At 42.3% G+C, this 25,092-nt stretch overlaps 1 protein-coding gene across 13 annotated transcripts in view; it reads right to left on the bottom strand.

The window, feature by feature from the left end:
- Nucleotides 1-568: 568 nt before the first annotated feature.
- The window catches only part of pcbp4 (poly(rC) binding protein 4), an 86,653-nt gene continuing 62,129 nt past the window's right edge, over nucleotides 569-25,092 (bottom strand). For 11 of the 13 annotated variants that reach the window (XM_059944461.1, XM_059944460.1, XM_059944459.1 and 8 more), the window contains 12 exons: nucleotides 23,098-23,212; nucleotides 22,165-22,188; nucleotides 22,023-22,055; nucleotides 20,670-20,786; nucleotides 19,629-19,760; nucleotides 17,842-17,970; nucleotides 16,293-16,367; nucleotides 13,916-13,957; nucleotides 12,715-12,790; nucleotides 11,936-11,988; nucleotides 6,478-6,647; nucleotides 569-4,362 (listed from right to left, as the gene is read on the bottom strand). In XM_059944461.1, coding sequence (XP_059800444.1) covers nucleotides 4,050-4,362; nucleotides 6,478-6,647; nucleotides 11,936-11,988; nucleotides 12,715-12,790; nucleotides 13,916-13,957; nucleotides 16,293-16,367; nucleotides 17,842-17,970; nucleotides 19,629-19,760; nucleotides 20,670-20,786; nucleotides 22,023-22,055; nucleotides 22,165-22,188; nucleotides 23,098-23,212 — 1,279 coding nt within the window. In that variant the 3' untranslated portion in view covers nucleotides 569-4,049. Of the gene's footprint in view, nucleotides 4,363-5,605; nucleotides 5,858-6,477; nucleotides 6,648-11,935; nucleotides 11,989-12,714; nucleotides 12,791-13,915; nucleotides 13,958-16,292; nucleotides 16,368-17,841; nucleotides 17,971-19,628; nucleotides 19,761-20,669; nucleotides 20,787-22,022; nucleotides 22,056-22,164; nucleotides 22,189-23,097; nucleotides 23,213-25,092 lie in introns of all 13 variants that reach the window. The other 2 variants (XR_009506851.1, XM_059944469.1) reach the window with 2 other exon arrangements.

Genomic DNA, 25,092 nt, shown 5'->3' with positions numbered 1-25,092 from the left:
TTGCTCAGGAAGTGATATACATGAGGCTGGCACATGGGCTTTGGCTGCATAGTAAGTGTGAGTAACATCCAGGGCCCAAGCATCCAGAAAGGAAGGAACAGGGAGTGTCTCCTGAGTGCAAGCTAGATCAGAGTTTGAAATCACTAGCAATTTAAAAGAATGGAAATCGCTGCATTAACAGGAAAGGAGCAAGCATAGGAACTATTATTAAGCCTCAATACAAACTTGCACTGAAACCAGGAGAGAGGATAATCCTAGAGTTGACCCAGGCTTTTACAAAAAATGCAGATGGTATAGGTCCAACTAACCCAAGGTTGCGACACAATATTTATCACTGCCCCTTTTGAGTTGGTGGATGACTGTTTTCCCAGTGGCATCACTGAGGAATGAAATGAGCCTGCACTCATTACCTGATAGCTACTTATAGTGAGCCCTTTGCCATTGCTACCAATGGACAGGCCTTCAGTGTGAACCCAGCCCATTCAGATTCCACAACTCACCACCTACTATATTTGTTCTTGTAGGAATCTTTGAAATCTCAAAGAAAAAATGTCACAGAAAACTCCTGTAATGTGCCAAAAAACTTTTATTAAGATTTTATAAAAGGAATTTGTGTTGCATAAAAAACTTTTATTTAACGAAACATAACAGGAAATATAAAAGAAACAACTGCAAAGGAAAATGGAGAGCGAATTTGAACACCACAACACAAGAAGATGAGGACAGAGGCGGGATGAAGACAGAGGTGGGAAGGGGGAACGAAGATCTGGGTCTGTAATTTTAAACATGGCCATCTGCCCAGAACCCTGTGTGCACACGCACAGAGGCTCCGCCTGTATCATTACACAAAACTTTCTTCAGTCAAGGACTCAGCACACTGGCTCATCTAAACAAGTACCCTCAATACCATCTCAAGTGAGGGCAACGTCATCACGTCAATCACAGCGCTTCAAGCTCTACGGAGCGGAATTGCAGGCTTTGTCCAACCTTCCTGCGAGGTCTTGCGTCCCAGGTCAACGAGGACGCCACTGGCATTCAGAGAACAGCCTAGAGGAGGCAAATATGAACGCTTCATGGGACCTGCTCTGAGGGTAAGGAACTTGTCTGCCCTACACTGTCCTACCGCCCACTCCCAGGGCAGATAGAGTCCTCCCACACTGCATTTGAAGAGTGCACCTCACAGCACCCATCTCCAACATATGCCCGAGTCAGGCAGAATGCAAGACTGCACTTGGTGTAAGCAAGGCCTTGAGCATGTTGTACTGCTGGAAACCAGCATTTTTGCATTCCAATTCTAACACCAACACCGCCTTCTACCTGGCAAAACTGGTGTCCAGTGAATGGCCCACGTGCAAGGGAGTGGAATGTCTAATGTAGAAGCTGTCAAGTGTGATGTGAGACTGTGTGGTGTATTATTGTGCCTGTGTGGGTGTGTGCATCTTCATGAGATGTGTTGCAATCCTGTAGCCTAGTGGTCACCAACCTTTTTAAGCCCAAGATCCCCTACTTGGTCTTAATGAAAGGCAAGATCAACCCTACTAAATTGTTTGGACACATGCATGCGCACCAGGCAGAAGGACCAGAAGTGGAGCCCCGCAGCCCCGGAAGCAGCCTCTCTTTGCAGGCAGCTTTCTGTAGCGGGAGTGTTGTTACGTTACCATTATCTTAACTGACTGACTGTTGCACTCAGTGTGATGACTGGGGCTGAATACTTTGTCAGTTCCCTGAGATTTGGTTCAAACTACAGCCAGCCAGTCTGACACAATCTGTGAGGTGTCTGTCAGTAAGACAGCTCATGTACTTAGATTTAATAATTTTCATCTGCTGCAGCACAGCACCCTCAGCAGTGACAGACTGAATATTTGAATGGACAGTTCCCTTTGTTAGACTGAATGCTGAACCTGCCAGGTTTTTCCAGATGTTTTGTATTGTTACTGAGTCTGTGGTATAAGTTTCAGAGGTTCGCAAGCTTATGACATCACTGGTTTTTGTTTCCCAGTTCTTTTACATTTGGGGAACATTGGAATTTAAAGGGGGAGAAGTATTGTAATGTGAGCATTATCAGACATCCCACCCTGCAAAAACTCATTTCAGGGAGGTGGGGAATTTGTGGGAGACTCCCAGGAGAGGTGGGATGTCTGCAATAAAGTGGCTCCTTAGCAGCTAGCAAGCTAGTTTAAATAATGTTAGCTATGCTAATGACACCTATTAAACTCACCTCAACATGTCTTTTACATTTTAACCCACCATGGGCAATAGAAAAGTCACTGTTGCAAACAGTGCAGCGAGCAATACTGTCATTATTTTTGACCCCTATTAGGCAGGGGTACACTTTAGTGTAGTCTGGGATGAAATACATTTTATATTTTCCTTTTCTTGGAAAACTCTGCCATAGTGTGCTCTCTTTTAAAAAAGATTTCAGGGATATTGTATATAAATTTGCAGGCATCAGGGAGCCGCTATCAATATGCGGGAAACTCCTGGAACTTCTGGGAGAGGTGGGATGTCTGCATTATAAAGATAGGTTGATGCCAATTAGGATAATGGTGATATAGCAGTGCTCCTGCTGCAGACAGCTGTTTGAGGGGAGAGGTTGTTTCCCGGTTGCAGGGCTTTGTTTCCAGTCTTTTCTGCCCGGTGCACATTTTTTCCCCCAGGATCTACCGGGGAAGTCTCAAAGGTCGACCGGTCGATCGCGACCGACTGGTTGGCAACCACTACTATAGCCTGTACAAAGAACTTTTTCCTTCATGTCTGTCCTGCTATGCTCCATTCTGCACTGGGAACATTGGAGCCGCATAGGAACTGGGAAAATATGATTCATTTTTCTAAATAAACCAGAAAAGGTCCAGTTCCAACAGTTTACAGAAATCTGTCCTCTGGGGATGGCTGCATTAGTCAAATCAGATATATTTGTAAGTTTTAAAAAATTAAGTCTATGTGTAACTTTGCATAGTCAGTTAATGTTTAATTTTCATTATGTGCGCTAAGGGTCAGGGATTAGATACATGGAACTGGTATGAGACACTTGAAAACTTCTTGAGGTTGGACCAGAGGTGTTTACTGGCTGTTCCCCTCACTATGCCTCAGCAGTTACTGTGGTCATTTCATACTTGGAGAGAAAACCAAAATAATTCCATTGTAATTATTCAAAGTTGAAATATTGCCTGAAGTTATCAGGTATAACTAAACTCCTTAAACATCTGAATAATGCAAAATACAGCACAGAAGTGGTTCGATTGACAGAATGCACCAAGCCCCAAATGTCCAGTGACTTCCAATACATCTTCCCGATATCCAAAATGCACAGCAAGCTGTTATCAGTATAAACAATGCCACCCCCTCCAAATATTAATTAACATGTTCACATTCCACATTACTCCCTTCTCTTCTGAGAGGCAGTGACTTAGCTGGGATAAAGGTCTGTAGGAGCTAACAGACAAACCCCACTCCTACACCTACAGGTCAGTTAATCATCAGACAGTAGTTGACCCTGCTGGTGCCAGGAGAGATGAGGGTTGAGCAAACTTGGCTTGGATGTCCCCTCTGCACCCTCATCCCACCCACTGGTCGATCTGCCTTCTGATGCTTGTTCCAGCAGAGGTCACTGATGCCGTTCAGGAATGGAAACACAGACAGATGTCTCCCCTGCTCGCCCACTCTGGTCACCGAGGATCACTGCCATCCTGCCTTGAAAGTGAATGCAAGGAATGCTTGGCCCAGTGGCTCAGTTATTCATCAGGCAGTGTATGCAACCCACTGAGCCACTGTCTTGATTGTGATTAATTTAACCAATGGGAAATTTAAAATCATTGAACAGCACCAGCTGTTAAGAATGTTAGTTTTTTTTTGTAAATGCCAAGGGAATCAAATAAAGACTATTCAGCCACTCTAAGGGGTTGGGGTTGATTTGCAGGTACAGACTTGCATGAAAACAGACCTCCTAAATAACAATATTCACAAATCTGAATGGTTCTCCCCATGACTCCTTCCCGTTCACTCGTTACCTCACTAGTTCTACACAGGGTCTGGGCAGCTGCACCATCCTCTCAATACGGTGAGAACTTCTGTCGCTCAGACTTCTTAACCCCATTGGATGAGGGGATTTTGGCTGTGTAAGCTGACATGCTCCCAGAAGGCCCCGAGCTGGCTGCAGACAATGCCAGGAAGGGAACATTTTTCATGCCAAGGAGGCTGGAGATGGGAATGGCATAGGGGGCATTCAGCAGAGAGGATGGGAGGGCGGAGCTCATCGATGCCAGTGGGGAAGAGGCAGGGTTGGCAGGCTGAGAGAAGGTCATGTTGAGGTCAACTGGGGTCGTGATGGAAGCATTCTGGGAGGTGGTTTTAGCCATCTCTAAACTGTAAAGAAAGAGAGGTGGAGAGAGGTCAGGGTTATATTAGGTGAGAGGAATTGAAGAAGATTGAGTTAAGGAGGGGTGGTGAAGGATGATATTAAAACAAATGTAAGGATACATTATGCCACAGGTTCAATACTTCAGTATTGAATTAAAACACACACATACACAAGGCAATAAACACATGCAAGGGGGGCATTCTCAGCTCAATGACCTTCAACCACCTAAGACACCCCATCTTATGAAGGGTACACAGAATGGAGCCACACTCAGCCAGTTTCAGCCTTGGGTCCTGTCACCGACCAGTAGACAGCCACAAACATCTACTCAAATCTCAGCTGAGGAAATGGCTTGGTGGGCAAACCATTCTCTTCACCCCAAGCACAGAACAGGCACTTCTGGTTAGAAAGCTCTTCAAGTTATGTCCATCTTCTATAAAACCCATGAAAGAGGGATAAACTGGCTGGAAAGCTGCATCAGAAAGGGTTTTTGCTCTCGCTACACATTTTGGTCTCTTCTCTCATCCCAGTTATTCCTTTACTGGACACACCCTGTGCCTTCCAAATAAAGGTAACTATACAATTCACATTTCTTCAGTCTGGCGATCTGTTTCTTTAAAGGCCAGATTGTTTGTCTGAAAAGGGTCCTTGATGATGATCTGTGCCCACTAGCCTTGACTACTTTATTTGGGCTTCTCAATGACAAACCTAGTGACAGGGCACAATGCCAAATTTGACCAAAGATTGGTGCATGGCTTAGGGGAGTGGAAAAGCAAATAGAAGATAAAACATTGCAATACTGACCATTTTATCTTAAATTTTAAGTGTTCTAAGAAAGGTTGGTGAACTCATTAGAGTAGCCAAGGGAACCTGAACATTCAGTGTCTGTAATCTTAAGTCTCTCACAGCTTCACCAACAATGGACAGACCCAAACCTCACCAACCAATACAGTCTCAGGTTCAATCCCTACTGTCAGCTGATTGAACCAGTATCAGCCAATTAAACAGCCATCAGTGTTAAAGGCCTGGCTGGGATAGAAGGATAAAGAGGTTCAAGTTGGGGTAACTTACGCCAAGTTTTAGCCTGTGACTGAGCCAGAGCACACTTGACCTGCACCTTTAAACAATGCATAATGACAAACAGTCCTTTTGATACATCAGTGCTATCACTTAGGTGGGTTACTAGAGGGTAAACAGTATTTGTGAAACTGTACCCCAATACAGGAGGGGAGAAAATAAGAAACTAACCACAGAGCTGAAGCATTTCCCCAAACATCCCAACGTAGTGGCACTGCTGGTACAGCCACTGTCTCACAGCTCCAGAGACTCAGGTTCAATCCTGACCTCCGGTGCTGTCTGTGTGGAGTTTGCACGTTCTCCCTGTGACCGTGTGGGTTTCCTCCAGGTGTTGCAGTTTCCTCCCACATCCCAAATGCGTGCGGGTCGGCAGGTTAATTGACCACTGTAAATTGCCTCTAGTGGGTAGGTGAGGGGTAGAATCTGGGGGGAGGGGATGGGAAGTTGATGGGAATGTGGGGAGAATAAAAAAAATAGGATTAATATAGGATTTATGTAAATGATAATTGGTTGATGGCTGGCATGGACTGGGTGGGCTGAAGGGCCTATTTCAGTGCTGTCTCTATGATTATCAGTTTGAGAAGGGACAAACTGTGCCAGTACTCAGTCCAGCAAAGATCCTTGCAAGAAGGCAACGATCAGAGGCCTTTGTGTCCAATGGACGGGGGGGGGGGGGGGGGGGTGGAGGGGAGGGGAAGGGAAGGAACGCAGGAGAGGAACTGGATTTCAGATCATTCTCCTAATGTGGAATGACACCTGCAGAGTCTGGGAAAATGAAAGCATGTGCGGGTGAGCTCAAAACAAGACTTCAGTACATATTGAGAACCAAGTGCTCCTAACTGTCCCCCTCCCATACACCCTGTTAATTTACTGGGTGCTTACATGAGTTGACTTGACTCCATCCACTGTGCCCTTCACTCTGTGCATAGCTCACCGTAACCCAACATCAAACCTGTGCCTCCTGCCAGCAAGCTTCCTTCCTGTCCCTTTTATGTGCTACCTCTTCCATTACTGTGCTGGGCTAGGCCACTGGGTTTCCTTACCATGCGTTTATGAGGTACTGTGCCAAGTTGACGTTCAGGGCACCCCCCGTGATTGTAACGAGTCTCTCGGTCGAACCGTCAACCTGATTGTCGATCTTGATTTGAGCACCTGACATCTGCCGGATTTCGTTTATTTTACTGCCCTGTCTCCCAATGATGCAACCTATTAACTGATGGAGGAGAAAATAGATCAGGAGTTACTGAGAAGACCAAACCACTACTGACATCTTTCTTACTCTTATTAAAAAGAAAATCCTTGGGTAGTGATCTAGCCAAAGTACCAGGGAAAAGAACACAAACATTTCTGACAGCAGATATCACCATTAACACCATCTATAGTTATAGAAATCTTAGAGCTTCCATACCCTGCCCCAAATGTGTCACCCCCCCCCCCGCCCCATGTCCAAATGTTCACTATACACAAGGTAAAGCCTCTTGTACATTGAGCCCAAACCACTAACCATTTGTCTTGGACCCAGTCTTCAAAGCACATTGCTTAAGATTATGATCTGTTCTCAGTGAACATCTACCCTGCAGGAGCTGGGCTGAAACAGCCAAATGCACAGGAGCTTGGTCTGAAAACCAACATCTTGAGCTCCTTTGAGAATATGCGTGAGCATGTTGTATATTTTCTCCATACAATGTTGAATCTTCATAAGGGAGGCCCTGCATCATGATAGCATAGTGCTTAGTTTAACACTATTACAGCACCAGCTCCAAGACCGGGCTTCGATCCCTACCACTGTAAGGAGATTGTATTTTCTCCCTTTGACTCTGAGTTTCCTCCCAAATTCCAAAGACCTACGGTAGATTAGAGTGTCGTGGACATGCTATGAAGGCATTGGATGTGTGAAGACACTTGCAAGCTGCACAGCACAATCCTCACTAATTTTATGCAAAAAACACTTAGCAATGTGGAGCCGAGAAGGGAAGATCTGTGTTTCTTTTTAAAAAGCAGGTTAATAACTTGTTCCTACGCTAGTAAGCCCCTTTCCTGAGTGCATAGTGCATGATATGGGGGAGGAACAGCACCAAAATCTCACCTGAGCTTTTATGCCACACAAAGCAGATGATCAGAATCAGAAGACCAGAAAACAGAAGCAGAATTAAGCATTTGGCTCATTGTGTCTGCTCCATCATTCAATCGTGCCTGATCCTCCACATCCCCCACCCTCCCCTCTGCAACCTTTGCTGTCATGTCCAAACAAGAACCTATCAATTTTTGCTTTAAAAACACCCAAAGACCTGGCCTCCACAGCTGCTTGTAGTAATAATCTTCAATCTTCGTATCATCTACAAACTTAGCAACAAAGCTATCATCTAAATCATTGACATACACCATAAAAAGAAGCAGTCCCAATACAGATCCCTGCAGAACACCACTAGTCACTGGCAGCCAACCAGAAAAGGATCCTTTTATTCCCACTTGTTGCATCCTACCAATCAGTCAATGCTTTAAACCATGCCAGTAACTTTCTCATAATACCATGAGCTCTTAACTTGGTAGCAGACTCGTGTGGCACCTTCTGAAAATCCAAACATACTGCATCTCTTTTATCTACTGAACTTGTAATCTTAAGGTTCATCAGGCAAGATTCTCCCCTTAAGGAAATCATGTTGACTTTGTCCTATCTTGTTCTATGTCACCAAGTACTCCATAACCTTGTCCTTAAAAAATGACTCCAACATCTTCCCAACCACTGAGGTCTGGCTAACTGGTCTACAATTTCCTTTCTTAAAGAGTGGAGTGACATTTGCAATTTTCCAGTCTTATGGCATCATGCCTGAGTCCAATGATTTTTGAAAGATCATTAAAATGCCTCCACAATCTCTACCACTACCTTTTGCGGAACCCCAGGGTGCAGTTTATCTGGTCCAGGTGACTTGTGTACCCTTAGGTCTTCCAGGTTTTTTTTTTGAGTACCTTCCCCCTTGTAATAGTAACTGCATTCCGTTCTCTTCCTTCACACCCTTCAACATCTGGCACACTGCTGGTGCTTTCCACAACGAACCTAGTGCAAAATACTCATTTATCTGCCATGTCCTTGGCCCCCGTTATTTCTCCATCCTCATTTTTTTTAAGCAGCCCTCTCATCTCTTATTTAAACATGCTTAAAAAAGCTTTTACTAATCCACGTTGATATTGTTTGGTAGTTTGCTTTCATATTTTATCTTTTCCTTCCTAATGATTTTTTAGTTGCTCTCTGTTGGTTTTTAAAAGCTTCCCAATCCTCTATCTTATTGCTAATTTTTGATTTGTTTTATAACTCCCCTAGGCATTCCACAACTGACTCTCGAGTTCCATTACCAACCTGATTTTCCCAATTGACCTGCCCTTTAACACAGCTTTCATCATCAGTGTGACCAGCTCTGGCAAGGGTACCTACTAACAGCAAGTCCAGCAGCAACTATTAGTACTTCCTGATTTGAATAGTGTAAGAATAAAACATTGCAGCTACTGAGTAAGAAGATGGAAGATTCAGCCCCATCACACCACCTAGATCCGAAACAGTTCAATCTCATTGCTAATTAATACCAGTCATCAGCCTCTTTAGAAGGTACAAGTATGATCTACTCAGAACCCCAAACAAGAGATCTGAAGCTTACTCCTGAACAAATGTACTATCTTTTCAGATGAGAATGAACTGAGGCCTCTATTCACAGGCAGGAACATCATGGCTTCAAGATGGCGGCATGACGCAGTATGCTGCGGCCACTCCGGAGTTGATATCGGTTATTTGTTAAGCGGGGTGCCGTGCACAATCCTAATCTGATGAAAAATGGACGTGGGAGCACAGGAGAACACCTGAAAATCTCCAGCAAGGCCTTCTTCATTGCTGCAGCTGTTATGAGGTCTGGGTCTCTGCTGGGAAGAACAGGCACTCAGTCCTCGGGGTCGCGTAGCCGGTTGGCGTCGTAGTGTGCTCAGCAGGGGATGGTGCTCAGAGAGGCTGTGCTGGAGGAGATGGTTAGAGGCTCGGAGGTTCGACGGATGCAGTCAGGGCACTTTTGCTGTGTGCTGCGTCTGTGAGGCTGAGTCCGGTGGCGCCGTGGAAGTCCATAGCGGGGGTATTCCCTTCTGCCACCTGCGTGGGATGACGAGTCTATCGGGACCCTGAGGACTTGTGGAAACTGTGTGGTGGTTTCTTTTGAACTTAGTCTTCGCATCTTTGGACTATTTTTACTGTGCCCATGGTCTTTTTTTTAAAAAAAATCAATTATGGTATTGTTTGCACTGTTGTAACTATGTGGTTTTGTGTAGGTCTTGTAGCTTTAGTTTTTGGTTTGTTGGGTGGTAGAGTTGGTCTCCTGATTTGGTGTGTCTGGGTAGTCTTGTTTTGTCTGGTGGTTTTGGAGCTCCTTTCTGGGGAATGCACATAGATGGTAGTGTGATAATTAATAGGCAGCAGCCTCTCCAGACTCTGGATCTGGGGATTGCCAAACGTTATGTGGATTTTCTGGTGTAATCTGTTTTGTTGTGCATGATCATTCTGGAGGAACGTTGTTTCATTTTTTAAACTGCATTGCAGTTGTGCAATGACAATAAATGACAAACCAAAATTCAATTCAATTCATGATGCAAAATGTCTCAAGGAACAAGTATGAAGAGTAGTTCTCTTTTGTACTCTAATCGAATATTCAATAATATGAGAAGAATAAAGTAGGTTATTTCATCATTGTCACTCTGCAGTTTGTAGGAACTGACTATGAGCAAATTTGCTGCAGTTTTTCCTATGTTACAACACGGAGTGCTGAAGTCCTTTTATTGGTTGTGAAAGGCTTGTGAAAGGTTGTGAAAGGTTGTGAAGGGTTGTGAAAGGCTTAGTATAAATACAAGGTTCCTCCTTTCATATTAGTGCAAATGTCCCTGATGTGGTTTCAAAATTACAGATTCTAGAATGCTCAGTACACTCTACATTATGTGCTCTGACCTCTAGCAGAGTTGGAGTGTCCCTCCAGCTCTGGCCTGGCATCTGTTTAGTGAAATAGATAGCTGTTCATTCTTGTCCTGGATTTCAAAAGGAGCTTGCTGTATGTTGTCTGGACAGCATTCCTTTCTGCCTTTGTCACTTGACACTCCTGGGTTTTGTGTGGTGCTGCTGACTATTTATAAGCACAGTCTTCGCAGGGGCTATGACCCTGCTTCACATTGAACACATGCCAGGAATTGCAGCTCAATTTCTGTCCACTGTCCTTCAGCATGAGCAAAATAACAGATCACAGAATGGCAGTACCAGTCTCAAAGATTCACACGAGCACAGCTTAGCCAACTTCAGTCCAAACAGGGCATTGAGAACATTACAGCACAGCACAGTGCCAACCTTTCAATCTTGTTTAAGATTAATCTAATCCTTCCTTTTCACATAATTCTCAATGCTTCCCATCATCCATGTGCCTATGTAAGAGTTTCTTAAACACCCTGATGTACCTGCCTCGACCACCGGCCTGATGGAGTGGTCCCTCATGCTTACTTCCAAATTGTGCCCCAGATGTTAGTCATTTCTGCCCTGGCTGTCCACTCATTCCTGTACACTTCTACAAGGATAGTCACCACTCATCCCTCCTTTGTTCCAAAGAGAAAAGCTCACTCATACTATCATCATAAGACATGCTAATTCAGACAGATCTAAAATCTCCTTTGCACCCTCTCAAAAGGTTCCACATCCTTCCTATGATTGAGCTAACAGTATTTTCTGCAGATTTGCTGTGACACCATCTACATGCCCCATCCCAAATCAGTGGCAAGTTCAGTTCCTCAGGTTGTAGTTTGAGCTATTCATTTCACCTATAGGGCAAGACGAAGTCACCCTACTGATACAAAGCTGCAGCCTCCCATGTATTGTTGATGTATACAAATCACCCACTTGTGATGGGGGAAGAGATTCACTGACTGAGGGCAGGACACTGGTGGAGCTGTGGTCTCATCTGGGGTTCAATCCTGACCTCTGGTGTTGTGTGATGTGTACGTAGTGTCGCCATGGCATGTAGGTTTCCTCAGAGTAATGGACGGGGATGTGCAGCAACCTCCTCCACCAACCACCCACTCTTTGGTAATTCTAGCAGAGCATGGAAGGCACAACAAGTAGCAAGAGTGATTATCCATTCCCCAGACTACACAACCGCTGGCATAGAGAAAAATAAAAAAAGATCAGAAAATACAAATCAACAAGTTAGCAAAACTGAAACTGACACTTGAAACTGACTCAATGTGCCATGGCATAGTTTGCTATAGAAATCTTACTAGTTGGCCTTGTTCACCTTGGAGAATGTGGCACTACCTGTAAATCAATCAGCAAAGTGCCTATATAATTTTGCAATCAAATTATCTAGTCAGGCCATGGACCCAGAATGCAGCTACATGAATGTTAGTCCCAAGAATGGCAAAATATACAAATTAGAGAATGGATCACATCCAAGAGCAGGGCAGCAGAAACTCAGCACACCCAAGTCTACTTACATCATTTGGAATCAGAAGTTCCTGAGATGTAGTCTGACCGCTGTTGTCCACTCCTGCAGGAAGAAAGGAACATACCAGCATGAAGACAGGGCACTGTCTAGCTTCAATCACCATCAAAGACATTATGCAATTTTACCCAATGGACAGTGAAAAGGTTTGCCAGTTTTCTCCAACAGCTTTACAGGCAAATTGAGCAAATTACTTGGGATGTAATGTTACAGACTCCTTTAGTCGTAGAGCAACGCAGCACAGAAACAGGGCCCCTTGGCCATCTTCCATGCCAAACGGTCATTCTTCCTTGTCCTCAATCCATCATGGACCTTAGCTCTCCATACACCACTGAAATACTTAATTTCTCCTGAATGCTGAAATCAAACTTGCATCTGCCTCTTCCACTGGCAGCTAGTTCTGCACTCATGCCACCCTCTGAGTTAAGTTCCCCCTCAAACTCCCCTTTATTGAAGCTTTCATTCCCTAGTCTCTTCATATATACCCATTTCCCCACAGCCACCATCATATGCTTGTATTCTTGTTTCTAATAATCCCTGCCCTGACCCCCATCCAAACCAGACAGCCATATTCTTTCACAATGACTGGTATTATGTCAAATGGACAGCTTCAGTCCCTACTGTATGTGGTTCAGTACCACTCACTCTACTGAGTGGATTAAACAGATAAAGCAGAGGCTTCTGGCTGAGAGCTTATTGTTCCGGATACATGACTGCTGGGTAGAGTGCAGATTCATGCTGTAATGAACTGACGAAGTACTTTGTACATACCGGAGAATGAGGACGACGACTGGTTCACTGTGTTGTAGGAAGCATGTTGAGCAGCCAACTGATGAAGCTTGGACAACTACAAAGTAAATGCAAGAAGGTATCAACCAAAGTTAATTTTGAGTTGAGTTTCGAACTTTGTGATTGTCTCACTCAAACTTCTGATTCTGTAATATCAACTGGGCACCTGCCCTTAACAGGAGAGTTGTCAAGGTAAGGGATACAGCACAGCATCTAGAGTAAATGTCACAGGTCTGGTCTCCTTTGCTAAGGAAGATATGCATGTGGAAAAGGGTGAGCAACAAAGATTTGTCATGTGAGTTCCTGGAACTGGGGGCGGGGGCGGTTGCACTGGTGCTGATGTCTTATGACAGAACGTCGAGTTCAGGAAACAAGAGTGGGTTTTATTTAAACATACCACCAGGGATGATGGTAAAGGCAGATACATTAGGGGCATTTCAGAAACTCTTAGATAGGCACACAGATGATAGAAAAATGGAAAGCTATGTAGGAGGGAAAGAGATTGATTTTAGTGTAGTTTAAAAGACTGGCATAACATTGTGGCCAAAAGACCTTTACAATGATATGTTCATACAAAATTCTGGCAGGGTAGATGATGGATTGATAGTTTCCTGGCAAGGGTGTTTAAAACCAGGGGTAATTCAGGACTGATATGAAAACACTTCACCCAAAGGGCGCCAAATCTTTGCAATTCTCTATCTAGGAAGTTGATGGAAGCTTAGTCACTGAGTGAATTTAAGACAGAGAGATTGGTTTTTGGATAGAGGAAATTAAGGGGCGTAAAATCAATACAGGGAAGTCCTGAAGCCACAGATGTTATTGAATGGCAGAGCACTGAAGTGCTGAACAGCCCACGCCTGCTTTCATTATGTTCAGCAAGTGGGAGGCAGAAAGAATAATGGTGTCTATCCCAAATGTGATGGTGGGACTGGCAAGACCAAATAGACATAAAATCTCAGTTTCTGCCTTGTGCCTTTTTCATCAATGGTTCAAGAGATTGGGAAATTGTACTCCTTCCATCCATTCAACATGGAACACTTATTCCGAGCTGCTGTTTTGAGCCGAAGGTTTTTCTGATGCAGTACCGGATTTGTCTGCAGCAACAGACTTCAATACCCAATCCCAAAGGACTTCTCAAAACAGTGTTTTGTTTACAAGCTATAACTATTTGAATTGCACTTACATCAGGATGAGGGACCGCAAACTGTCCCTGGACAGTGTAGGCCTGAAAGAAAATTTAAAGCATAAGACATTGTTTGAATAAACATCTCACTGTAGTTGCTAAGCACTCAAAGGCTTAGCAACCAAGCAGCTGGAATGAAGTGACTAGAATCTCTTGCCCTACCATGCAACTACAGAAATTTAAGTCACAATGATTTATTTTCCTAGGACAGAAATAGCTAATATGAGGGGTGTAATTTTAAGATGATTGGTTAAAGTATAGAAGAGATGTCAGAAGGACCCCCCCCCCCCCCAATGCTGAGTGTGTGGAACGCCTTTATCAGGGTGATCGTACAGGCAGAAACATTAGGGATATTTAAGACTCTCAAGATAGAAAGGCACATGGATGAAAGAAAAATGGAGGCCAATGCTGGCAGTAAGGCTAAATTGATCTTCGAGTAGGTTAACAGATCATCACAACATCGTGGGCCAAGGGCCTGCACTGTGCTGTAATGTTCAATGTTGTAGGTGCTAGGTGTTTGGCACTTTGAATACATCCCTTCAGGCTAGTTCATAGCTTTGTACATTTTGCTGTTCAAGAGCTCAAACAAGCACTTTGTAAATGTTGTGAAGATTTCTGGTTCAACGTCCTTGCAGGAAACTAGCTCTAGACTCCTAAACCAAATCCCTAAAAGCTTTTTTATAACTCAGCCACAGCTGACTCTGGCACTTCAAAGGAGAACACCGGGCAGTTGCGCACAACAAAATATAGCCAGGGCTCAGCAGCAGTACTTTCCTCAAATCAAAGATCATAGATTTAAATCCCATTCCACTGATGAACAAAATAACAGGCTGAGAGATGCTGACTATCGGATGAAATGTTGGTTAAAGAACAGCACTGCCTCGAAGCCTGGGAATGCTCCTCATTGCCCAGCCCAATTATTATTCCTCAATCCCTGAACTATAAAACCTGTTCATTTTCTTGCCATTTTCCCCATGTTAATAAACTAATTATTTGATCACCATCACATTGAGACTTTGCCAAGAGCATGGTGGCTTCCTACAATAAACCACATTGATACTTCATTATTTAATTTTAATTGACTGTAAAAAGACTGGGTTGTCCTGAAGGTACGCAGTGCAAAAACCTAAACAACATTGAAAAATATAAAGGTTTGATCCTGTTAATGAGAATTAATGCTTATTCTTTCACCAATATTTGTGCATTGGGATTCATCTTCAGCAAGTTTCCTTAGGATTCCTGTCTGGAGAATTGATCCCATGTTAAACTAAAGGAATTAAGATCTTGAAGAATAGTAAAGTATCAAGTTGTGATACAACTTCTAAAGTCAATTTCTAAAACATGTCACAGTTTCTTGAGGGAACCATGTCAGAGTATTAAATGGTGAGGTAATGTCAAATGCTACAAAGGACAGCTGGACCTGGTAGGTAGCTTTATATTCAGAGAAATGAACATTCAACCAGAATAGAAACAGCTTCCAAAACGCAGCCGCTGCCACAAATCCTATTAGCAAGTCAGCACTTAACTGAATTGATCATTCATTCTGACTCACCTACTTCTATATCTAATTGCGTTCATAAAAAAAGTGTCAAAAGCCGAAGGAGGGATGCATCAATACAAAACACATTAGCGGTACAGTACAGAGTGACTAATACATGAATGAGTTCTGCTAACCCTGATACCAACTAGAAAAAAAAGGACCCAGAGAACCTTATCTACAGGGAAGGGAACAGAATATCATGCAATGGTGCTCTAAGATGCAATATACCATAATAAGGAATTGCAGTATCTCAAAAATGCAATACGCCACCACTGGCCAGAAACATGCATACCCATGCAAGTATGCACATAACAAAAATTCTCCTACAACAGAACAATGTTTCTGAAGGAGACTAGAAGAACACTAACACATTACTCTTGTCCTGCTAGGATTGATGTGATTGATGAAATGTGCCAGGTAGTAAAAAGTCTGGCTGCAAATCATTTGGTTCTGTCCAAATTCCATTTCCAACTATCGAAAACTGAAGGTTGAGCTTTAACCCAAGCAATGAACTAGGAAGTAGCCTATCCCACTAATACCCCAGCAAGGTGCTTGCACTCCCATCCCCAAAAAGACCCAGTAGACAAGGCTAACCTGCACTAGTGACATCACCTTCATCTCAAACCTACTTCCACCCTCATAGCACCAAGGCTTTCTCTAAAAGGAAACCACTTCCTCAACTGCAGAATCCACCAGCCCACAAATGCTCATTCAAGATGAGGGCTAATTCTCTAAAAGGCTATTTCACTGTACAAGCATCCCTCTTGACAGGAAACAAAGAAACACACAACAGCCACTGGCCACATTCGAACAGGTCACTATTAATATCATGCTTACCTGTCCACCAGAGAACACCACTGGTCCGGGAGCAAGGGTGGGACGGTAAGGAATGGTGGCACCTTTAGGTGGAGACTGCAAACAAGACAAACAAGGAATATCATAAAGTATTAAAAATTCTGGGGAATCCATACAGACTCAATGCCGCTTGATAAGTCTGTGGCTTTACTTCAACTCTTTTTATTTATCTGCATATCATCAATTCCATTAATAGCTAAAAAGTCTTGAATGTGTCATCACCCACTGCTCTAGATGACACAGGACCAGGCTCAGAAGGGAGAGAATTGGTGACCTGGCCCTAACAAATAATAGTTGTGGGATTCCAGCATGGACAAGCTGAAGGAAATTTGCAGCAATAAACTGCTCAAGCCATGACATATTCAGGAAAACCTCAAACCCACCCCTATTGTTAAATCTAATTAAATCCCCAAAGATACCATTGTAAGGAGCTCTGTGTAGCAGTTAGTACAATCGCTTTACACAATCACTAATCAGGAGTTTAATTCACTGCCTGTAAGGAGTTTGTACATTCTCCCTATGACCGTGTGGGTTTCTTCCTACATTCCAAAGACATACAAGTTAGGGTTAGTGAGTGGTGGGTATACTAAGTTAGTGCTAGAAGCGTGGTGCCACTTGTGGGCTGCCCCAAAAACAATCCTCGCTGATTTGATTCGACACAAACATCACGCTTCACTGTATGCTTCAATGTACATGACAAGAAGCTAATCCTTGACCTGCATGGCAAATAAAGCATCTTATTCCGGTAAGTGGCCCTCGTCTTCTCATTACATCCTAACCTCACTCGTGCCTCGGCTCCATTCTCACAACTGTTCCGAGCTTAAATCATGGTACAAGGCAGAATTCAATGTATTGTGCTGAAAGGTTTTAGACTCACCATCTCAGCTTAAAAGCTATGAAGCTCCAGTCCTCCTCTAGCAGATTTATAAGTATCAAGCTGCACTATATCATCACTGCACATTTATCTCAACTCTTTCCAGCTGTCTTTAAGGACAATGCCCTGGTCCCTTAGGGGCTTTAGAGTGATATACTGTGACCCGCTCTTCAAATTAATTAAATGTTAAGTTTACTGACCACTGGCCAACAAGCTTAGTTCTCCTGAACACTTATGAGCCTCAAACATATTATACTAATAATTACAACAATGTTATTCACTTTGCATGGGTTGAAATCTATACTACCCTCTTATCCTTTTGCTGGAAGATTTCAAATCCTGACCTCATCAACTTCCCCAGTATATTATGGCAGAGAAGAGGAACAGTTTCCAGCAACAAACTCAGCACAGGTTAGAAAGAGGAATAAATTATTTTCACACTGCTCTAAAAGAATCGCAGGAATGAGAACTAACTATGATCTGTACATCATTTTCTGAGCACTTATTACACAAATATGGAATCCACTACAAAACACAAGGCACTCTGCTCCAGGATATCAAGATTGCCGGGTGACCCTTAGTGTCAACTGCTCATTGCTTTCCTGTTAATCATTTGCCAGAGTCCATCACTGAGCCTTCACAGTTTACAATTCTCACCTCCAGAATAACTGCACAAATTTGCCTAATGCAGTGGATGATGGCATCCTGGGTTCCAGAGATGGTGACTGCACGCTCTGTTGAGTTTGGCAGCAGATCACCAGCTACCTGGACCTGAGCTCCAGTAGTCTGTAAAGGCAAAGAGAAATTTGCTTTGAATTGCTTAAATCAGTCTGACATGTGCAACAGCTGGTTGGTACAAACTTAATCCTTGGCATCTTGGCTTCACAAAAACTTGTATGAATGCATTTCTCAGAGAAATCTAAGTAAGTTTATTTTCAAACTACATATGTCACTATTTACTACCCGAGATTCATTTAATTGCAGGCATTTACAGAAAAATAAAAAAAATTAGGATTGATGAACAAGTACACATAAATAATGACTGACAAGCAACCAATGTGCAAAAGACAACAAATTCTGAAATTAAAAAATAACTTAATACTGAGAACGAGTTGTAGAGTCCTTGAACTGAGTCTGTAGGTTATGGAATCAGTGCGGAGTTGTGGTGAGTGAAGTTATCCATGCCATTCCAGGAGCCTGATGGTTGCAGGGTAATAAATACTCCTGAACTTGGTGTAGAATCCAAGGTCCTGCACCTCTTGCCTGATGGTAGTAGTGAGAACAGAACATGGCCTGGATAGTGTGAGTCTTTAATGACAGAAGCTACTTTCTTGTAGCTTAATCTACAAGATTAATTATAGATAAGCTCAATAGTGGGGAGGACCCTCACCTCTACTAATGGACTTAAGTCACAGAGGTAAAGCTACAGATACAGGAAATCTGAAATAAAAACTTAAATGTTGGACACATTCAACAAGTCAGGCACATCTGGATTGATAAATGAATATTTCTGACTAAAGCTCATTGACATGACACTCATTCCTCCACAAATGCTGTTTCTGACCTACTGAATAACTCCAACATTGCCCATTTAAAATTTCAAAGCCCAGATCAAACAGTTACACTATTCAACTCATTATCCCCGGCACTGACTGCATTCTAATAAAAAAAAATTACTGGTGAATTGGCTTCCATCAACCAATATATGCCAGATTACTATGTTGCATTTAAAATTGCTCATTCTAGGTGCTTGCCAGTAACTGCATAATGATAATCCTTCATTAACTCTCCTCTATGCCTCTAGTTTTCATTAAGCCGAACAGCAGTTTTTACTTTTGCCCTAACACTCAATGCCTTGTTTGCACCACTATTCATCAATGCAAGCTTCTGATTTCCATACTGTGAGCAATGAACACGCATCACCTGGTATGAAATGGGTTTAAGTTGCCTACTCCTCTGGCTGTACCATTGTGATCTTAAACCTGTCACAGGTCAAATTCAAAGTAATTATCAAAATACATTCGTGTCACCATATATTATCTTGAGATTCATTTTCTGAAGGCATTGACAGAACGAAAATAAAATCAAACGTATGAAAAACTACACAAAGACAATTAACATACAAAAGAAATTCTGCAAATATATATAAAAATGAAAAACATCACTTCAGATTTGAGGTGAGCTAAGCTATCCATACTGGTTCAGGAACCTGATGGGTGTAGGGTGTTCCTAAACCTGGTGGTGCATGACCTGAAGTTACTGAAGTGGGTCAATAGATACCCACTATATGTGGTAGTGCATTAGTTGCTTGCTTTTAAACAAGAGCTGCATTAGTACTGTTGAAGGTTTAGAGTGCATAATATTGTGAATGCATTGCCCACAACCGAATCTAAGCTCCTACTTTTCTCACAAGTTATGACTGAGTTACACACAAAACAACTTACCTCTCTGATCTCCTTGATCTTTGATCCCCCTTTTCCTATCAATGAACCACACTGACTGGCAGGGATTACCAGACGCAGTGTAACAGGGGGTTTGCTCCTTGTCGTGTCACTTATGCTGGAGGTACTGAGGTCCTGAAACAAAGGACAGAGAGGAGTTTCGGTGTAATGTCATCGACAGAAGATTCAAGATACTGAAAACAGGAAAGGGGGGAATGGAGGGAAGATACCAAATGTAACACACTAACGTATTCCAAGATTTTTCCACAGAATTTTCTAGAAATTAATAACTAAAACCAGATTTCAATTCATTACCAAAGGACTGATCAATGGAATTATTTAAGACTGTTATGGGATAATTGGAAATTTTAAAGAGTCACTTCTGCAGAGTATGGTCAAGGGAGGGAGAGGAAGCAGAAGACAGATTAGATATAGGAAGGTCATGGAGGGATTTTTAAAATCTGAAACACAGGAAGATAAGGCTAAAGCAACGATGACAGCAGCAGTATGGGAAATATCATAAACATCTCCTCATCAGGAGGATTCTTACTTTACTAATCTGCGGTTTGAGGACCACCTCCCCAAAATTGATGGATCTGTCACAGAAAGTGGCCAATCCTATCAAAGCAAATCAATGCAATACCCACTTTATGTGGCCTTTGCAGAACTTACCTCACCTACTTGGCTTTAGTGTAATTAAAAGTGAACCACACTCAGTACCCAACCTTAGGCTCCTGCTTTTAAGGACACTGGCAAGGTACAGGCAAAACATCTAAAATATGGAATAAAATGCATGCTCGTCCAATCTGTGTCATTTTTATTTTCAGTTCGCATTTCTTGATGCATGTAGAGGTAATGTGGTTTTGCATTATTAAAAACTGCAATGTGGGCTGTTTTCTGGGAATGCAATCCTCCCATAATGCAAGGAGCTCCCATATTTCATCTCCACCCTCATTAATGTTGCACAAAATGGAAATGCTATAACATCTCCAGTTAGCCTTTCACCATCCTTCGCAGATGGCCACAGGCTCCAGTACCACACACCTCTTCTAGTTTGCCTGCGATCATTGTGAATGCTTTGAAGACTGCCTCCATTGAACCAGTAATCGTGATTATCCGCTCGGGGCATGAGCCCTCAGACACATTGATACGTGCGCTGCTCTGCATGAAAGAAACAAAACATCAACTTAGTTACATGCAGCAAGGCAAACTGTATTTATGTTGCCATCACTAGCTTCAATTACAGTTTGCACCCAGTCCCAAATATAATTTATTCTAAAAACAAACAGTGCAAAACTATCAAGTACAGTGCATCCAGTAGTGCAATCTTGAGTAAACATTACTTCAAGCAAACCAACTAAAGTCCTTGTCTGGAGTTTGAAGGGTCTAATTCAGGTAGTGAAAGACCAAGAGAGGGTAAACTCCTCAGCTGTGTCCACACCAAACTCTTGTGGAATCAACAATACAAATGAACTCACTGAGATCACCTTCAAAAGAACAAGTTGGTGCAAATCTTACCTTCATGGGTGTTACTACAATCATGCCATGTAGAACTGATTTTGTGGCCAGAATGAGGATACAGAATCAGGTTTATCACAGATATGTTGTGAAATCTGACGTTTCACAGCAGTAGTACAGTAAAATGTACTATAAATTACAATTACATAAGAGTGCTGTGCAAAAGTCTCAAGCATTTAATTACCTAGTGTGCCCAAGATTTCTGCACAGTACTGTAGTAATTCTATGTGTTGCACTGTACTGCTGCCACAAAAATTAAAATTTCATGACATACATGAGTGACGATAAACCTGATTCGGATAGGAGTCTATTGTGGACTGAGGGTGAGAAGGGGGCAGGGAGAGGGGAGGGAGCGGAATGCATCAGTGACATTTTGTAAAGATCAATAAACCAATTGCTTGGAATCAAATAACCTGGGTATGTCTGCACCCATGCCCTGGCAATCCTTCCTTGCCACTTGTCCACACTCTCGCCATTCCCAACATCCATTGCTCCTGCCAGATTGTCAGCGCTAATGCAAAAAGAGTAACTAGTGCAACAAGAGCAAAAATAGTGAAGTAGTTTTTAATTGACCGTTCAGAAACCTGATAGCAGATGGGAAGAAACTGTTCCTAATATGTGAGTGGGTGTCTTCAGACTCACGTATGTACCTCCTAATCGTAGCAATGAGGAGGCATGGTGGAGCCCTCAATGATGAACGTGGCCTTTTTAAAGCATCGATTTTTGAAGATGCCGCTGCTAGACAGACTAGTACCAATGATGGAGCTGGTTGAGCTTACAATTATTGTGTGTTATAAGCAACAGCCTTTGCATTCGACCCAGTGACAAATTCTATGATCAGAGTGAATATTTAATGACTAGTGTCCCAATATAACTCACCTCCTCGCGCATCCGCTTTATTGTGTCACCTTTCTGAAAAGTAAAAGAAAGTGAGTGAGATCACTGAAACACCCCAACCCACAGCAGTGGCTAAGAATCAGAAACAAATCTGTGAACAAAGACATGTGCGTTGGGTACTCACCTTTCCAATGATGCTACCAACCTCCTGTGAGGAGAAAGAAGGAACACAATAATCAAAATATATCCAGATCCCAACTCTAGTTGTATTAGCTTGGGTAGAGATGCTACATGGGACATTGAGACTGAATATTAATCAAAAGCAACAATTTAGTATAATGTCCACCCTAATTGTTCTTTTTAAGGATGAACAGCTTAAGCTTAGCAGGCTATTTTAGGTAACATTGAAAAGTTAAACAAGTTGGTATGGCCAGACAAGGCAAACATGGTGAAACTGCATCCTTAAATTAATATTTGCAATGATTATCTAACAGTTTGATATGTCAGTTATACAGCAATTTTCCTGAAAAAACAGAATTTGAATTGGCCCAGTATTAACACAGACATTATTCACACACTATAGTGTGCTGTACACAGGACGAGAGGTGACTTGAGGTGTACAATGTGATTAGAGGCATAGATCGAGTAGATAGACAGACTTTATCCCAACTTAAAAGTGGCTAACATATTTACATTCATAATTTTAAGGTAACTGGAAGAAAGTATTGGAGGAGATGTCAAAGAGTGTTTTTTTCTTAACACAGAGTTGTGGGTGCTTGGAATATCCTACCAGGGGTGATGGCAGAGACAGATACACTAAGGGCATTTATGAAACTCTTTGATAGGCACATGGATGGTAGGAAAATGAAGGATTATCTATGTAGGAGGGAAGGGTAAGACTGACTAGGCTAAAGGGTCAGCACAATATTGTAGACTGAAGGGCCTGTGGTGTGCTGTAATGTTCTATGTTCCACAATGCATCCCTCTGGTGCGAAATAGAGTCTACTTCAGGAGTCTATCCAGTGACAAGATGAAGAGATCTAGCAGTGCCACACTAGGACTATGTATAAATGGCCTTTGGGTTCTGATTGTACTTTGCAGCCCCTCAGTTACATACCCTGCCATGCATGAGCAGTCGAAGAGTCAGTGTGACGTGCAGTGCTCCATCTGTCATGTAATCAGTTTGATCCATTGTCGTCTGGACCTCCAGGTCAGGGCACATATAACTGTCACTAAACAAAGAGAAAGATTGCAATGTCAAATACAAATGCAATGGCATGGACTCGAGAAGACAGGAATGGAAAAGAATTAACAGAAGGCATGGGGTGAAAAAATACTTAATGGACAATAAGCACTCAATGTTTATATTCTAATAAATTTCCTTGGATCACAATGTCAGAAATCTACCAGGGATCTCATACACCAGTCTCTGAAAATAGTTAGCATCAGCATAATGGTACAATTACACAGAGGATGGCAAACACCAGGCTCCAAAACTGACCCAGTGCCTGTCTACTTAATCATATGGGAGAGGGAAGAGGATTGCCAAATCTTTTCTTATCTGGACAGAGCAAAGTCCAAGCTCAGAAGTGAAGCCAAGGCAAAAGAGCAAAACACAGAATGTTAATAACCTGAAATAAAAGCAGAAAATGCTGGAAATACTCAAAAACCACAGGAAACATATGACCTGTATTGATAATTCTGTTCCTTTATCCTCTGCCTTCAAAACTGCAGCTCAATTCATAACCATTATGAAACAGCTATAGTCTTATTTATATATCCCAGCAAATGACAAAAAGGCAGCAAAGATGGCCTAATTCTGCTCGTCTTATGGGTGTTAAGGTCACCTCAAAACACAGAAGAAACAGGAAAAAGGGTGCAAATAATTCCACAATAACTGAAATTCAGAATTTAGCAGTAAGGTCACAAATGTAAAACAATCTGTATTTTGTAATAATAGAAGAGCATGTTTAGTTCAGAGCCAGTATTAATGACACATTGCCCTCACACTTCGTATAATCCTGTTTTTTTTTTAAAAAAATTCATTCCTGTGTCGAATACCTCTAAATATATATTAAACACATCACTGTACATTTTAATGCTCTTTACAAGTCATTTAGCATGGAAACAGGCCATCAGCCCACAATGTCCACACTAAGCAGCAGGCATCTATCCATATTGATCGTACCTCCCATCACTCAGCCTGTGGCCTTCTATGCCTAGTGCTTGTTGAGATACTTCAATGCTGTCAGCAGCTCTCCCTCCACCACTCTCTCCTGCCATCCATTCCATGTACTCATCACCTCTCAAATTGTTTACTCTTTACCTAAACCTACATCTATTCAACTCCGATAATGGGTATGTTTTCTGCAGTCTACTTTATGTATACATTTTATTCCATATACCTCACTCATGCTTTCTCTAAACCTTCTCCAGTCTTTCCAGCTACTCAAAATAGTTATAGTGGACAGCCATTGGACAAGAGCTTCACATTCTCCGGAGTGTGCTGTGAGTCCAATGACTGAAAACACGCCTAGGACATCAACGTGATTGGTTACCGTCTACTCCTTCTAACCAGAGCACAAGCAGCAAACAGCACGAGGTTTCTCATGAAGAACTGTCCCATTCTCATGGTTGTTATCAAACCCACTTATGTCTGACAGATTTTGCAAAAACACTACAGGAAAAGGCAGAAATATATCCTAACAATCTAATCATTCCTATTATGCTTACCCTGTAAGCCTTTAAAATTTTAGTGTTCAATTCCTGTTGGAATTCCCTTATATTAAAAAAATTTCACCGCTTTAAGGCAACACATTCCAATTATGTCAACCTGATCATTTCTTGTCTTGGTTCTTTATTCAATTATCATTAAATTTCTGTACTTCGTGATTTTGAAACCTTTAAATCTGACAAGCATAATCATTGAACTTCCAATCTCAGTATTTACATTGCCTAGATTAACATTAGCTAACAATCCAAAGCCCAGTCCTTAGTGTTAGATGTTGGTTTAGAGGACTTTACATGACAGGAGAGCAGATGTAAAGGCATTCTGCCTTTTGATCTCTCTCAGCTGTCTGGCACTCTGCCTAGATCTTTATCTTATTTTAAC

The sequence above is a fragment of the Hypanus sabinus genome, chromosome 19 (assembly GCF_030144855.1).
Source record: "Hypanus sabinus isolate sHypSab1 chromosome 19, sHypSab1.hap1, whole genome shotgun sequence".
NCBI lineage: Eukaryota > Metazoa > Chordata > Chondrichthyes > Myliobatiformes > Dasyatidae > Hypanus > Hypanus sabinus.
Note: the sequence above shows the minus strand (reverse complement) of the source record. Positions and strands in the feature narration are given on the sequence as shown.